General features: G+C 40.0%; 1 protein-coding gene across 2 annotated transcripts in view; it reads right to left on the bottom strand.

Annotated features, from left to right (window-relative positions):
* The window catches only part of mcamb (melanoma cell adhesion molecule b), a 53,027-nt gene that overhangs the window by 5,774 nt on the left and 34,267 nt on the right, over positions 1-12,986 (bottom strand). For both annotated transcript variants that reach the window (XM_063016837.1, XM_063016838.1), the window contains exons 2-13: positions 11,445-11,569; positions 10,459-10,684; positions 9,918-9,985; positions 8,743-8,830; positions 8,449-8,628; positions 7,458-7,585; positions 6,159-6,297; positions 5,958-6,073; positions 3,855-3,996; positions 2,298-2,419; positions 1,797-1,938; positions 1,617-1,664 (exon numbers count right to left, since the gene is read on the bottom strand). In XM_063016837.1, coding sequence (XP_062872907.1) covers positions 1,617-1,664; positions 1,797-1,938; positions 2,298-2,419; positions 3,855-3,996; positions 5,958-6,073; positions 6,159-6,297; positions 7,458-7,585; positions 8,449-8,628; positions 8,743-8,830; positions 9,918-9,985; positions 10,459-10,684; positions 11,445-11,569 — 1,524 coding nt within the window. The remainder of the gene's footprint in view (positions 1-1,616; positions 1,665-1,796; positions 1,939-2,297; positions 2,420-3,854; positions 3,997-5,957; positions 6,074-6,158; positions 6,298-7,457; positions 7,586-8,448; positions 8,629-8,742; positions 8,831-9,917; positions 9,986-10,458; positions 10,685-11,444; positions 11,570-12,986) is intronic.

The raw sequence follows: 12,986 nt of genomic DNA, 5'->3' as shown, positions 1-12,986 counted from the left end.
CTGCCATAATGCAACTGGAGCTGCGTAGGCGATTGAAGCGGAATAAGAAACAAGAAAGATAGCGGAAAACGGAGTCCTCTGTTCACAAGTGTAAGTAAGATAAATAAAATAAAATTTTTAGAGACAAATAAATAACAAAAAGACGATAAATATCCAAAATTTTGGCGAGTGGGGTTTGTAATGAGTCTGTAACTATGGTGATATTACGTCATCACGTCCACACGTGTAGTACGTAGCGATGTTGTGTGTATACTGCACACTTCTGTACTGAAAGTATGTACTTCTTTACCGGCCGAGTAGTGCATACTTCCTCCAATCTAGTGCATACTCTGTAAGTATGCGATTCCGGACGCAGCTCGTGACTTAATTGTCGCATAGGCCAGACGTCACTCTCCGAGACGCAAAAATAGTAACGCACAGTAACTTGGATAAGTAACTTTAATCTGATTACTGGTTTGGAAATAGTAACTTGTTAGATTACTTGTTACTGAAAAATGTGGTCAGATTAGAGTAATGCATTACTAAGTAACGCGTTACTGACATCAGTGTCAGCCTAATTTGGCACAGTTTTTACACCGGATGCCCTTACTGATGCACTGAAAATAGCTAAGCTGTTCGGGCCTCCTCTTCCTACCCCAGACAGAGCCAATCAAATCTGTGTAGACGCCCAACTATTCAATAGCACAGTTGAGATTCAAACCCTAAATCTCAGCTGTAGTGTACTAGGGTATACAGGCAGTATTTTGCCTATTTTTTTATGTAGTGCATCTTATTAGTCTGGTCTTTTCCCACCCAGTAGACAAGTGGCCAATTTAGTCTGCTGCACGCACGGCCAACGGTAGCAGAGCTGAGATTCCAACTCGGAGAGTTCCCAGTACTGGTGCGCTAACAGAATGTCCAGCTGTGCCACCTGGGTGCCTCTTTTTTTCCTTCTTTTTCTCCCACTTTAGCGCATCCCATTTCTGCCCGTCAATCATCCTCTCACTAATGCTGGTCCCCGCTCCTGATTGGGGAGGACGAGGCTGCTCCACGCCCCCTCCGACACGTGCACAGCAATCGAACATCTTATTACCTACACTTGACGAGTGCAGTGCAGTACAGCGCTGTGTACGGAGAGCCACACCCTCTCACACTCCTTTCCCATCTCCGTGCAGGTGTCACAACCAGCCAGCAGAGGTCGTAATCGCACTAGTCTGAGAGAGATCTGAACAACAGGCCAATTCGATACGATGTATTCGAGATCTCAGCTCTGGTTCCAGCGTGTGTTTTTACCACTGCGTCACCTGAGTGGCCCCTCTTTTTCATTATGTGGATGATTCCCTGCTACTAAAAGCATCTCTATAATGTTAGAGTTCAAGCCAAAACGTTCCACTCTAGTGCTATTAGACTACACATCCTTCTGCCACTTTGACAGGGAGTTTAAAGGAAGTTAGGTCTTAATTATTAACAAATTGAATGGAAGTTGCATGCGACTAAACTTTTGCAAAAGTTCTGAAGATTTATTTATGTCTCATGTGCTTTACTATGACTAAAACAGACAATCTGACATAATTAAGTATATAACTGTTTGGTACTGTAGTTAACAGCTGGATGTTATCAGGAACCATGTGACTTACCCTTCGTACTGGTTGATGTAGTGCTAGTCGTTGTTTGTGTCAGTTGGCCTAGAAAAAAGTCAACTCCAGTGTTTTAAAATGAGTAAAATGATCTAAAAAATCTATTGTAAAAATTAAAACTACCTTTAGAAATTATGGTCAATTACTGTCAAGGTTTTGAAGAGATGGAAACAAACTCACTGGTTTTAATGTGAAGCGATGCTTCATCTGCGCCCAGATCATTTACGGCTGTACAAGAAGCTACGATGTCAGATTTGGTGCTGATGGAAATAATGCTGAGAATGTAGTCGTCTGTTAAGATTTGCCACTCTTCTAAAGGAGTCTAAACAACACATATTTTAGGGGTTAGACAAGTAAGGTTCAATACAATTTATCTCAACTGACTACAAAATTAGCTAGGTGGCGGTCCGGGTCCTTTCTGTGTGGAGTTTGCATGTTCTCCCTGTGTCTGTGTGGGTTTCCTGCGGGAGCTCCGGTTTCCTCCCACAGTCCAAAAACATGCAGTCAGTTTAATTGGAGACACTGAATTGCCCTATAGGTAAATGGGTGTCAACGTTGTGTAAGGACCTTGGTTGGGAGATTGGGACGTAGACCCAAGTTCCATCCCTATACTGCCCTACAGTCATCGAGAAGGTCCTACAGCCAACCAAAATATGGTTCACCTTTGTTAGGGTACAATACCTGCTCATCGCTGATATTCCATTGGATGACAGGAGGTGGATGTCCTTTTGCTCTACAGCTCACATTAAATGATTCATCATCTCCAAGAATTACGGTCACCCCATCTATGATCATGGGCTTTCCTGGGGATAAAGGAGACATGTAGTTTAGACATGTAGTTAACTACACCGACCAGGCATAACATTATGACCACTGACAGGTGAAGTGAATAACACTGATTATTTCTTCATCACGGCACCTGTTAGTGGGTGGGATATATTAGGCAGCAAGTGAACATTTTATCCTCATAGTTGATGTGTTAGAAGCAGGAAAAATGGGCGAGCGTAAGGATTTGAGCGAGTTTGACAAGGGCCAAATTGTGATGGCTAGACGACTGGGTCAGAGCATCTCCAAACCTCCAGCTCTTGTGGGGTGTTCCCGGTCTGCAGTGGTCAGTATCTATCAAAAGTGGTCCAATGAAGAAACAGTGGTAAACCGGCGAAAGGGTCATGGGCGGCCAAGGCTCATTGTTGCACGTGGGGAGCGAAGGCTGGCCCGTATGCCCGTACAGATGAGCTACTGTAGCTCAAATTACAGAAGAAGTTAATGCGCATGGGGCTGCATAGACGCAGACCAGTCCGGGTGCCCATCCTGCCCCCAGTCCACCTTCAAAAGCGCCAACAATGGCACATGAGCATCAGAACTGGACCACAGAGCAATGAATGAAGGTGACCTGGTCTGATGAATCACGTTTTCTTTTACATCACGTGGATGGCCGGGTGCGTGTGCGTCGCTTACCTGGGGAACACATGGCACCAGGATGCACTATGGGAAAAAGGCAAGCCGGCGGAGGGAGGCAGTGTGATGCGTTGGGCAATGTTCTGCTGGGAAACCTTGGGCCCTGTCATCCATGTGGATGTTACTTTGACACGTACCACCTACCTAAGCATTGTTGCAGACCATGTACACCTTTTCATGGAAACAATATTCCCTGATGGCTGTGGCCTCTTTCAGCAGGATAATACACCCTGCCACAAAGCAATAATGGTTCAGGAATGGTTTGAGAAGCACAACAACGAGTTCCTCCTCCACCACCTCACAACTTAGAGGAGTTAAAGGATCTGCTGCTAACATATTGGTGCCAGATACCACAGCACACCTTCAGGGGTCTAGTGGAGTCCAGGCCTCGACGGGTCAGGGCTGTTTTTGCAGCAAAAGGGGGACCAACACAATATTAGGAAGATGGTCGTAATGTTATGTCTGATCGGTGTATAGTAGTACAACAGACTTTATCCATACCCTCATGTGATAAACACTTACTAATCATCTTTTAGTTTTTTTAGCAAAACAGTCCATTTTCAAATAACCTTCATATGTTAATTATTCCATTTATATCTTATTATGCTAATAAATGTGTCTGCAGAAATGACAGTCTAGTAAAAGATAAATATGATTCCACAGTTTTATTCATATTACCTTGGTGTCTGTTTACTAAATTATTATTACATTACAATTACACTATCTCTTTAATAAAAATGCTTAAAATTAATCACATCGATTCTAGTTATCTCAAGTTACCTCTTACGATGATGTCCACAGTGTTCTTTTGGCGTAAGTCTGGCAGCTCAGCTACCACAACTTCACAAACATACGTCCCAGCCATATCCATAGAGACGTTGTGTAATTTCAGCGTATGTCCATTGTCCAGTAGCACATTGTCCTAAACACATCCAGACAAATGTTCTCAGCACAAGGTGACTATTTGAATGCCATTACTGTCATATGTATAGTACGATAAAATGTTTTACTCTGCATATCTTAGCTTGTTTGGAAGCTGTGGTCAGAGAGGGTTTAAACCCATAATCTTCCAATTGATATCCCAAAGCTCTACCCCCTTTCCCATCATTGTTGGCAGGCTAATATTCTTCTAGTAAAAACAATATAACAGGTCAAAAACTATTGTCCGACAAAGATGCCATTGTGCGGTCATTATTTGTAGTATAGATAAAAAAAGTTTTGTCATATTTTATTCAAGTTTCGCTACTGAATTATATCAACAATTATAACAAAGAAGCGAAAAAAATTCTGGGGAATAGCAGCAACTGGTAGAGTGGGTACTCTACTATTTTTAGGTGCCTTTCTCAATGTTTAGGTAAAAATAAAGAAACTGGTAAATAAAAAAAAAGAATACATTTAAAATAATAAATGATTGCCTTTTATCTATTTATTTATTTATTTATTGCAAAGTGGTTGCATGAAAAAATATAATAATAAAAATATAAGAAAATATAATAACGATAAATAAAATATAATAATAAAAAGAAGAAAATTTAATAACATGATATATAAAATATACTAATAAAAGAAGAAAATATAATAACAATATAAAAATATAACAATAAAAATAATACAAAATAATAACATAATATATAAAATATTATAATAAAAATATAATAACGTAAAATGTAAAAAATATAATATAATAAAATCTGTGTGGGTTTCCTCCGAGAGCTCCGGTTTCCTCTCACAGTCCAAAAACATGCAGTCAGGTTAATTGGAGACACTGAATTGCTCTATAAGTGAATGGGTGTGTGTATGTGTGTGTGTGTGTGTGTGTGTGTCTGCCCTGCAATGGACTGGCGTCCCATCCAGGGTGTTACTGTGTGCCTTGTGCCCATTGAAAAGGTGTGATAGGCTCCAGCACACCCCCCCCCCCCGTTCCACTGCGACTGTAATTGGATAAGCGGATAAAAAAATGAATGAATTAATGAATGAATATATAAAATATAATAACAAAATATAAAAACATAATATACAAAATATAATAATATAATATAATATAATAACATAATAAATACATATATTAATAAAAAAAATTTTAATAATAAAATATAATAATAACATAATAAAATATAATAACATAATATATAAAATATAATAATAAAGAACAATAACATATAACATAATATATACAATATAATAATCAAAATAAATAAAATAAAATAACATAATATATAAAATATAATAATCAAAATAAATAAAATGTAATAACATAATATATACAATATAATAATAAAAATATAATAACATAATACATAAAATATGATAATACGATAAACTATAACACCATAATATATAAAATATAATAATTCAAATAAACAAACAGTGCCATAAATAATCCCAATCTAGTTTTATCAAATTTATTAAGAAATTTATAAATTTTATAATAAGACACTGATTTTCACAGTAAAGACCAATAAATTTGTATCTGCTGATATCATATCATCTTTTACTCCTATGTGACAACACAGATGATCCACAAAATTCCTACATACAGTATATGTTGACTATAAACATATTGAGTCGGCGGGCAGGGTTATACGTTTTATGACCTGCACTAGGCGAGTTCATATGCAGATCAGCTTTGTGTACGGAGAGCCACACCCTGATCAACACATTATTCCTTGACTCCTCGATAGCAGGCGCCATCAATCAGCCAGCAGAGGTCGTAATTGCATCAGTTATAAGATCCCTATCTGGCTCCGACCCTGTATGAACAACAGCCACTCGTTGTTCATGTTGCCGCCCAGGCAAGCCGGGTGGCTATTCAGGCTATTCTTAAGTGCTCCATACAATTTACAGGTAACCACAACTATATTTACAACTATATTTATAGTTTACCTTGGACCACAATGTCTGTGTAGACAGAGAGGAGAGAGCATTGCAGGTCAGAGACAGATCCTGTCCTTCATCCAGGCTTTCTGGATTTTCTGGAATGATAACAACAGGATCCAAATCTGCAAGAACACATTCACATCCAATCGGTTACATGTATACTATGAATTTGCATCTACAGTAGCTAACACCTACATCCATACTCACAATGAACCATGAGTTTCAAAGTCCCACTGGCTTCGAGTAGGGTTTCCATATCCAGAGAGTTGCACTGGTAAGTTCCACTGTCCAGTCGAGTCACATTCTCCAGGACCAGGACAGGGCTGTTGTCTGTTGTCTGTATGTCCTTGGGAGAAACATTTGCCCAGATTAATTACCATCTAGGAGCATGCATGTGTTGCTAATTTATGGCCATCTCTGGCAATGAGGTCTGATCTGTGGTTAATAGCATAGCATTAGTGGTCATGAATTGCTTCATATAAGCAGAATGGTGCTGACAGACAAAAATACTACTAATACTAACCATAATAATATGGGTAATTATGATTTATTCGTGTATATGGAGATAATATTTATTGTTACTACTTTATGACATTGTATTGGATGGGTGCTAAACAAATGTACACCCTAATATTTGTAATAATTATTTAATATTGGTTATTTAATCAACCAGTTAACCACATACAATTGGACTAGACAAGCAAACTTGATTACTGCCTCTGAACAGAGCAGCTGTAACCTAGTGGTTAAGGTACCAGACCAGTAATCAGAAGGCTGCTGGTTCCAGCCCCACCACTGCCAGGTTGCCACTGTTGAGCCCTTGAGCAAGGCATTTAACCCATTACTGCTTAGACAATATACTGATAAGCTATAACAATAAAACCACCTCCTCGTTTCTACACTCACTGTCCATTTTATCAGCTCCACTTACCATATAGAAGCACTTTCAAGTTCTACAATTACTGACTGTAGTCCATCTGTTTCTCTACATACCATGACAGAGCAGGTATTATTTAGGTGGTGGATCATTCTCAGCACTGCAGTGACAATGACATGTTGGTGGTGTGTTAGTGTGTGTTGTGCTGGTATGAGTGGATCAGACACAGCAGCGCTGCTGGAGTTTTTAAATACTGTATCCACTCACTGTCCACTCTATTAGACACTCCTACCTAGTTGGTCCACCTTGTAGATGTAAGGCCAAAGACGAACTGTTCTGTGGTGGTCCTGGGAAAGTCCTGACTATTGAAGAACAGCATGAAAGAGGGCTAACAAAGCATGTAGAGAAATAGATGGACTGCAGTCAGTAATTGTAGAACTACAAAGTGCTTCTATATGGTAAGTGGACAATGTGTGTACAAACAAGGAGGTGGTTTTAATGTTATGGCTGATCGGTAAGATACTGTAAGTCGTTCCCACTACGGCCGAGTTTACACTGTTGGACCACTAAGCAAGACCCTTAAATGTAAAACCAGACAGCATTACAGATTTGGTAAACCGTCCCCTTACATTGTTTTTCAGGAAGCTAATGTCTGGCTGAGGATTTCCATTTCCCAGGCATCTGATTTCTACTCGGTCACCTTCTATGATGAGCCCCTTGGGAAATTCCTGGGTCACTGAGACAGTTGTTGTTGGATCTGCAATAATGAAACAATAGAACATGAACACAAATACAGAAGGTGATGTTTTCTGATGGTGAAAAAAAAACCTAAATAACAAACAACTCAGAACTAGGAATTTGACTCCTTGAATAGATTTTTTTGACCCACAAGGCATACTACAGTCAAAATCCTGGCGCTAATTCAAATACTTATATTTGTCCTCAGTTTATAATAAGGTTGTCCACATTAATTAAATAAGAATGGTATTCAGGCCGCTCAGGTGGCGCAGAGGTAAAAACACACGCTGGAACACCAGAGCTGGGATCTCAAATACATCGTATCGAGTCTCAGCTCTGCCTGCTGGCGACTGGCCTGTTGTTCAGATAGGGGTGGAATATTAAGCCGGATAGGGTCTTTGTCATAACTAATGCAATTACAACCTCTGCTGGCTGATTGATGCCACTGATTGATGAGGGTGTGTCTCTACGTACACAGCGCTGATCCAGAAGACTGGACTAAAAAGGGTGGGGTCTTCGACGCTGTGTAAGGACCCTGGTTAGTAGACCAAGGCACCTGTACATACGTGGAGGAATGTGGAGGTCAGTGTGTGACTCTCCATGCGTGAGGCGTCAAGTGTGAATCCAATCAAAATATGGGCAAATAAAAAGGGGTCGGAGGGAGCATGTGACAGGTGAATATACCCTCTTTGGGTGCAATTACAGTCACCAGCAGTGGAAGACTAATTTGCTACGCTTAAATTGGAAAAAAAGGGAAGAAAATGCATAAATAAATATAAAAAAAATTATAACTGATACAATTGATGCATATTGTGTGATCACAGTTTGGGTTTGCACAAGCTTTAAAGAGAAATCAGGACGTCTAATGGAGATGAAGCTCACAGTGGACCGTGATGTTGAAAGGATTAGATTCCATCATCTTCTCCCCTTTAGGACCAGAGTAGGTGACCTCACAGTAGAACACTGCATCCTTGTCCTCTTTTACTACCACAAGGTGGAGTTGACTCTTTAGTGTGTACAGACCACTGGGATTCTGCGTCTCACTATTCCTTACATCTACATCTGATGCAAAACAGAAAGACAAACCATTATCATCAGCTCATTATCATCAGCACACAACAGATGAGGACAGATTGTTGTTGTGTATGATGTACTGTTGTGCTTTTCTATACTTACTTTCGCCTATATCAGTTAGTGGGTTGTTGTTTTTGTACCATGTGATTTTGGGAACTGGGTATGCATCGTTGACCTGACAGGATGCAATCTGAAAAGCAAAACACATTAAGAAAAGATATGGCTTTTCTTGGGTTGCACAGGTATATCCATGTGTCATCTAAACAAGCAAATCCATTTTTTGCATATTACATTTGAATTATTGGCATTTTTGGTAACAAAGGTAAAAAGGTCAGTAAATATATGCCAATCAGGCATAACATTATGATCACCTTTTTAATATAGTGTTGGTCTCCCTTTTACTGCCAAAGCAGCCCTAACCTGTCGAGGCATATACTCCACTAGACCCCTGAAGGTGTGCTGTGGTATCTGGCACCAAGCTCCTAGCAGCAGATCCTTTAACTCCTCTAGGTTGCGCGGTGGGGCCTCCATGGATTGGACTGGACCACAGCCATCCGGGAAGAGCGTTACCATGAAATGTGGGTGTACATGGTCTGCAACAATGCTTAGCTAGGTGGTACGTGTCAAAGTAACATCCACATGGATGGCAGGACCCGAGGTCAGGCTACCTTCTTCAGATGCCCATTGTTGGCGCTTTCAGCGGTGGACAGGGGTCAGCATGGGCACCCTGACTGGTCTGCGGCTATGCAGCCCCATACGTAACAAACTGTGTATTCTGACACCTTTCTATCAGAACCAGCATTAACTTCTTCAGCAATTTGAGCTACAGTAGCTCGTCTGTTGGATCGGACCACACGGCCCAGCTTTTGCTCCCCACGTGCATCAATGAGCCTTGGCCGCCCATGACCCTTTCGCCGGTTTACCAATGTTCCTTCCTTGGACCACTTTTCATAGATACTGACCACTGCAGACCGGGAACACCCCACAAGAGCAGTTTTGGAGATGCTCTGACCCAGTCGTCTAGCCATCACATTTTGGCCCTTGTCAAACTCGCTCAGATCCTTACACTTGCCCATTTTTCCTGTTCACTTGCTGCTTAATATATCCCACCTACTAACAGGTGCAATGATGAAAAGATAATCAATGTTATTCACTTCACATGTCAGTGGTCATAATGTTATGCCTAGTCTGTGTATACCACAATACAGTGTTTCTTTCAAGTCATTGAGACAGAGGTTCACATTCTTTTTCAGCCATTGCAAATATTGTTCTGTTACCTGTTCCAGCTCCTGGGAGAGTGAAGAAGCATAAGGTTCTACTTCAGTTTGAGGAAATGATGGGGTATCTAAGGAGGAAAAAATGGCCAACATCAATTACTCGAGCATTTATAGTATGTTGTTGCTGTCTACTTAAATAACCAATAAAATGATTAATGCATTTACAAAATTCCTGTGCAAACATGCAAAAATAATGAAAAGAAAAAAAACACATTATGGATATAGTGAAACAAGTATCTACCACATAGACACTTGTACTATTCCCACCATTGTTATCCTAAAAGTATCACATTGCTGTTCATAATAACTCACTTTGTTTATAACCCATATATGCTGCCCCTGGAACTGAAGGGGTTAAGAGCCTTGCTCAAGGACCCAACAGTAGCTGCATGGCAGAGCTGGGATTCTCAACCATTCAATGGATAGCCCAAAGTTCTACCCACTAGGCTACCACTGTCCCTACAAATGGTGGACAAAGAAAATATATCTGGACAATTTAAGAAATAGCTGTTCTGGATCAAATACTACTACTTTATCTTACTGAACACCAGCAGTCGAGTGGATCCCTCCTCGCTTCTCCCATCCACGGTCACTTTGCAGAAATACTCTTGCTCATCACTGACTCGTATACTGTTAATGGTTAGAAGTGTGCCCTCCTTAAACTGAGAGATATCGATCCTCCCAGAGAAGCCAGTGTCCTGGACCACAATTACATCAGTGCTGTTTTTGTAGTAGATCTGTGCTCTGTTGTAGCTGCGTACTGACTTCTACAAAAAGAGAATCATATATTAATAATTAATAATAATCCATATTTTTATAGAATCTATTATTTAAATAAAAAGTGAGTGAAATTCTTGAATGTGTAGTCCCTCAGAGTGTTTAAATACACATGAAATGCAAAGTTATACACTAATTATACACTCATATAACCCTTGTATTCTAAATATACAATGCAAAAAAAGTAATAAATACTAACTATGTGCTATGCTAAGTATGTAAAGTAAAACAAAGTGCATAATTGAGTGAGTGGGTATAGGGCGTGGTGTAGATTAATCATGTGGATAATCATGTAGTCATTGATCATATGAGATGACCTGGGGGAAGGAGCTGTCATAGAACAGGCTGGTCCTTGCTTCCATCATCACTTGCTGCTCAGCAGCTGTGAGACCAGGCACTGACTTTATAATGTTTCTAATCTTCCTTTTTTATAAGTATTAGTGTTATAAGTATTAGTATTAGTATTTTTATATTTCATTAGTTTAAACGTGATGAAAGCTGGTTAAGAATACAGTAATGTTAAAATATTACATTTATTTATAAGCCACGTGTAAATTCGTGAAAACACAGAATGTCATTAGGTCCTTCTTAAGACTGGCAGTAGTTTGGACAGTAATAGGGAAGCATGTATTTCAGCCCCTACATGTATTTTACACCTAACGAGCAAAGCCTGCATCACTGGTCATTATGAAATACCTAGAAATATGTTTTAAGACAATCTTATAATAACTGAAAGTCAAGGTAACTTACCACAAACCACTCTATCGTCAACAAACTGTCAGGCTCATTCAGATTGTACCTGCAGGGGATTGTTGCTGCATCGTTCAGAAACACCTTTACACTGTTTTCCATGTTGATCTCCAGTTCGGCCCATACTGCACACAGACACACACAAAGCAGACTATAAGAACACTGGAACTCTGTTAATAACTACACATACACAAATGTAATACATGTACATCCACCGATCAGGCATTTAGGTGGTGGATAATTCTCAGCACTGCAGTGACACTGACATGGTGGTGGTGTGCGCTGCTGGAGTTTTTAAACACCTCACTGTCTAGAAGATGACCACCTCAAACAGCAGCAATAGATGTGCAATCTTCTCTGACTTCACATCTACAAGGTGGACCAACTAGATAGGAGTGTCTAACAGAGTGGACAGTGAGTGGACACGATATTTAAAAACTCCAGCAGCGTCTGATCCACTCATACCAGCACAACACACACTAACACACCACCACGTCAGTGTCACTGCAGTGCTGAGAATGATCCAACACACAAATAAAACATACTCTGCAGTGGTCCTGGGGGCTGGGAGAGTCCTGACCACTGAAAAACAGCATGAAAGGGGGCTAATAAAGCATGCAGAGAAACTTATGGACTGCAGTCAGTAATTGTAGACACACTACAAAGTGCTTTTATATGGTAAGTGGAGCTTATAAAATGGACAGTGAGTGTAGAAACAAGGAGGTGGTTCATGTTATGGCTGATCAGTGTGTATATATATATATATATATATATTGTATATGTCATATATTACATTTCCGTGTGGGTAATCAAGGCTGGTATGACAAAATCTCCTAATCGAATTGCTTATGTACTGTATCCAAAGCACACACACTCTGTTTAACAGCCAACCAGGCAACAAAATCCTATAACAAACGCTATGGAAGCACAGTAAATTGTGATAGATGACAGAAAGAGGAAAAGTGCTTTGAGTGGAATTCATTGAGCCCACCCATGACTGTATTTATGTGCAGCATTCCACTGTTTCACTACTCTCTAGGAATAAAGAGTCTATTTATATGCAGAATAGTGACCCAGTGTTTGCAACCTTTGTATAAATGTGGTGTGATGGCTCTTCAGATCTAGATTTTACCCAACAGTTAGCCAACAGAACTAATCATAACATTAGTTGACACAATTCTCATTCAAAAAAATTATATAACAATACGATTAAGCTTCACAATCTTGACCCAATTGCATTAAATATTGAAAAAATACCAGAATAACTGGGGTGTATGAGTGGCACAGCAGTAAATCACGGCAGCCCGCTACCACTGAGATCTGGGGTTCAAATCTCAGTATTGCTATTGGCCGGTCTGGCATCTACACACATAATTGGCTATGTCTGAGAAGGATGACTGAACAGCCTAGCCATTGGGAGGTGCCCTTGTCAGTGCATTCTCAGTGACGGTCCCAAGCAGAATATAAAAGAAGGTTGCATGCCAAATAATCGGGTATCTAGAACAGAATGATCCCTGATGGCGACCCCTACAAATAAAGGAG

Source organism: Trichomycterus rosablanca, chromosome 20 (genome assembly GCF_030014385.1).
Source record: "Trichomycterus rosablanca isolate fTriRos1 chromosome 20, fTriRos1.hap1, whole genome shotgun sequence".
Lineage (NCBI taxonomy): Eukaryota > Metazoa > Chordata > Actinopteri > Siluriformes > Trichomycteridae > Trichomycterus > Trichomycterus rosablanca.
The sequence above is the reverse complement of the archived record's forward strand: the minus strand, read 5'-3'. Positions and strand labels throughout refer to the sequence as shown.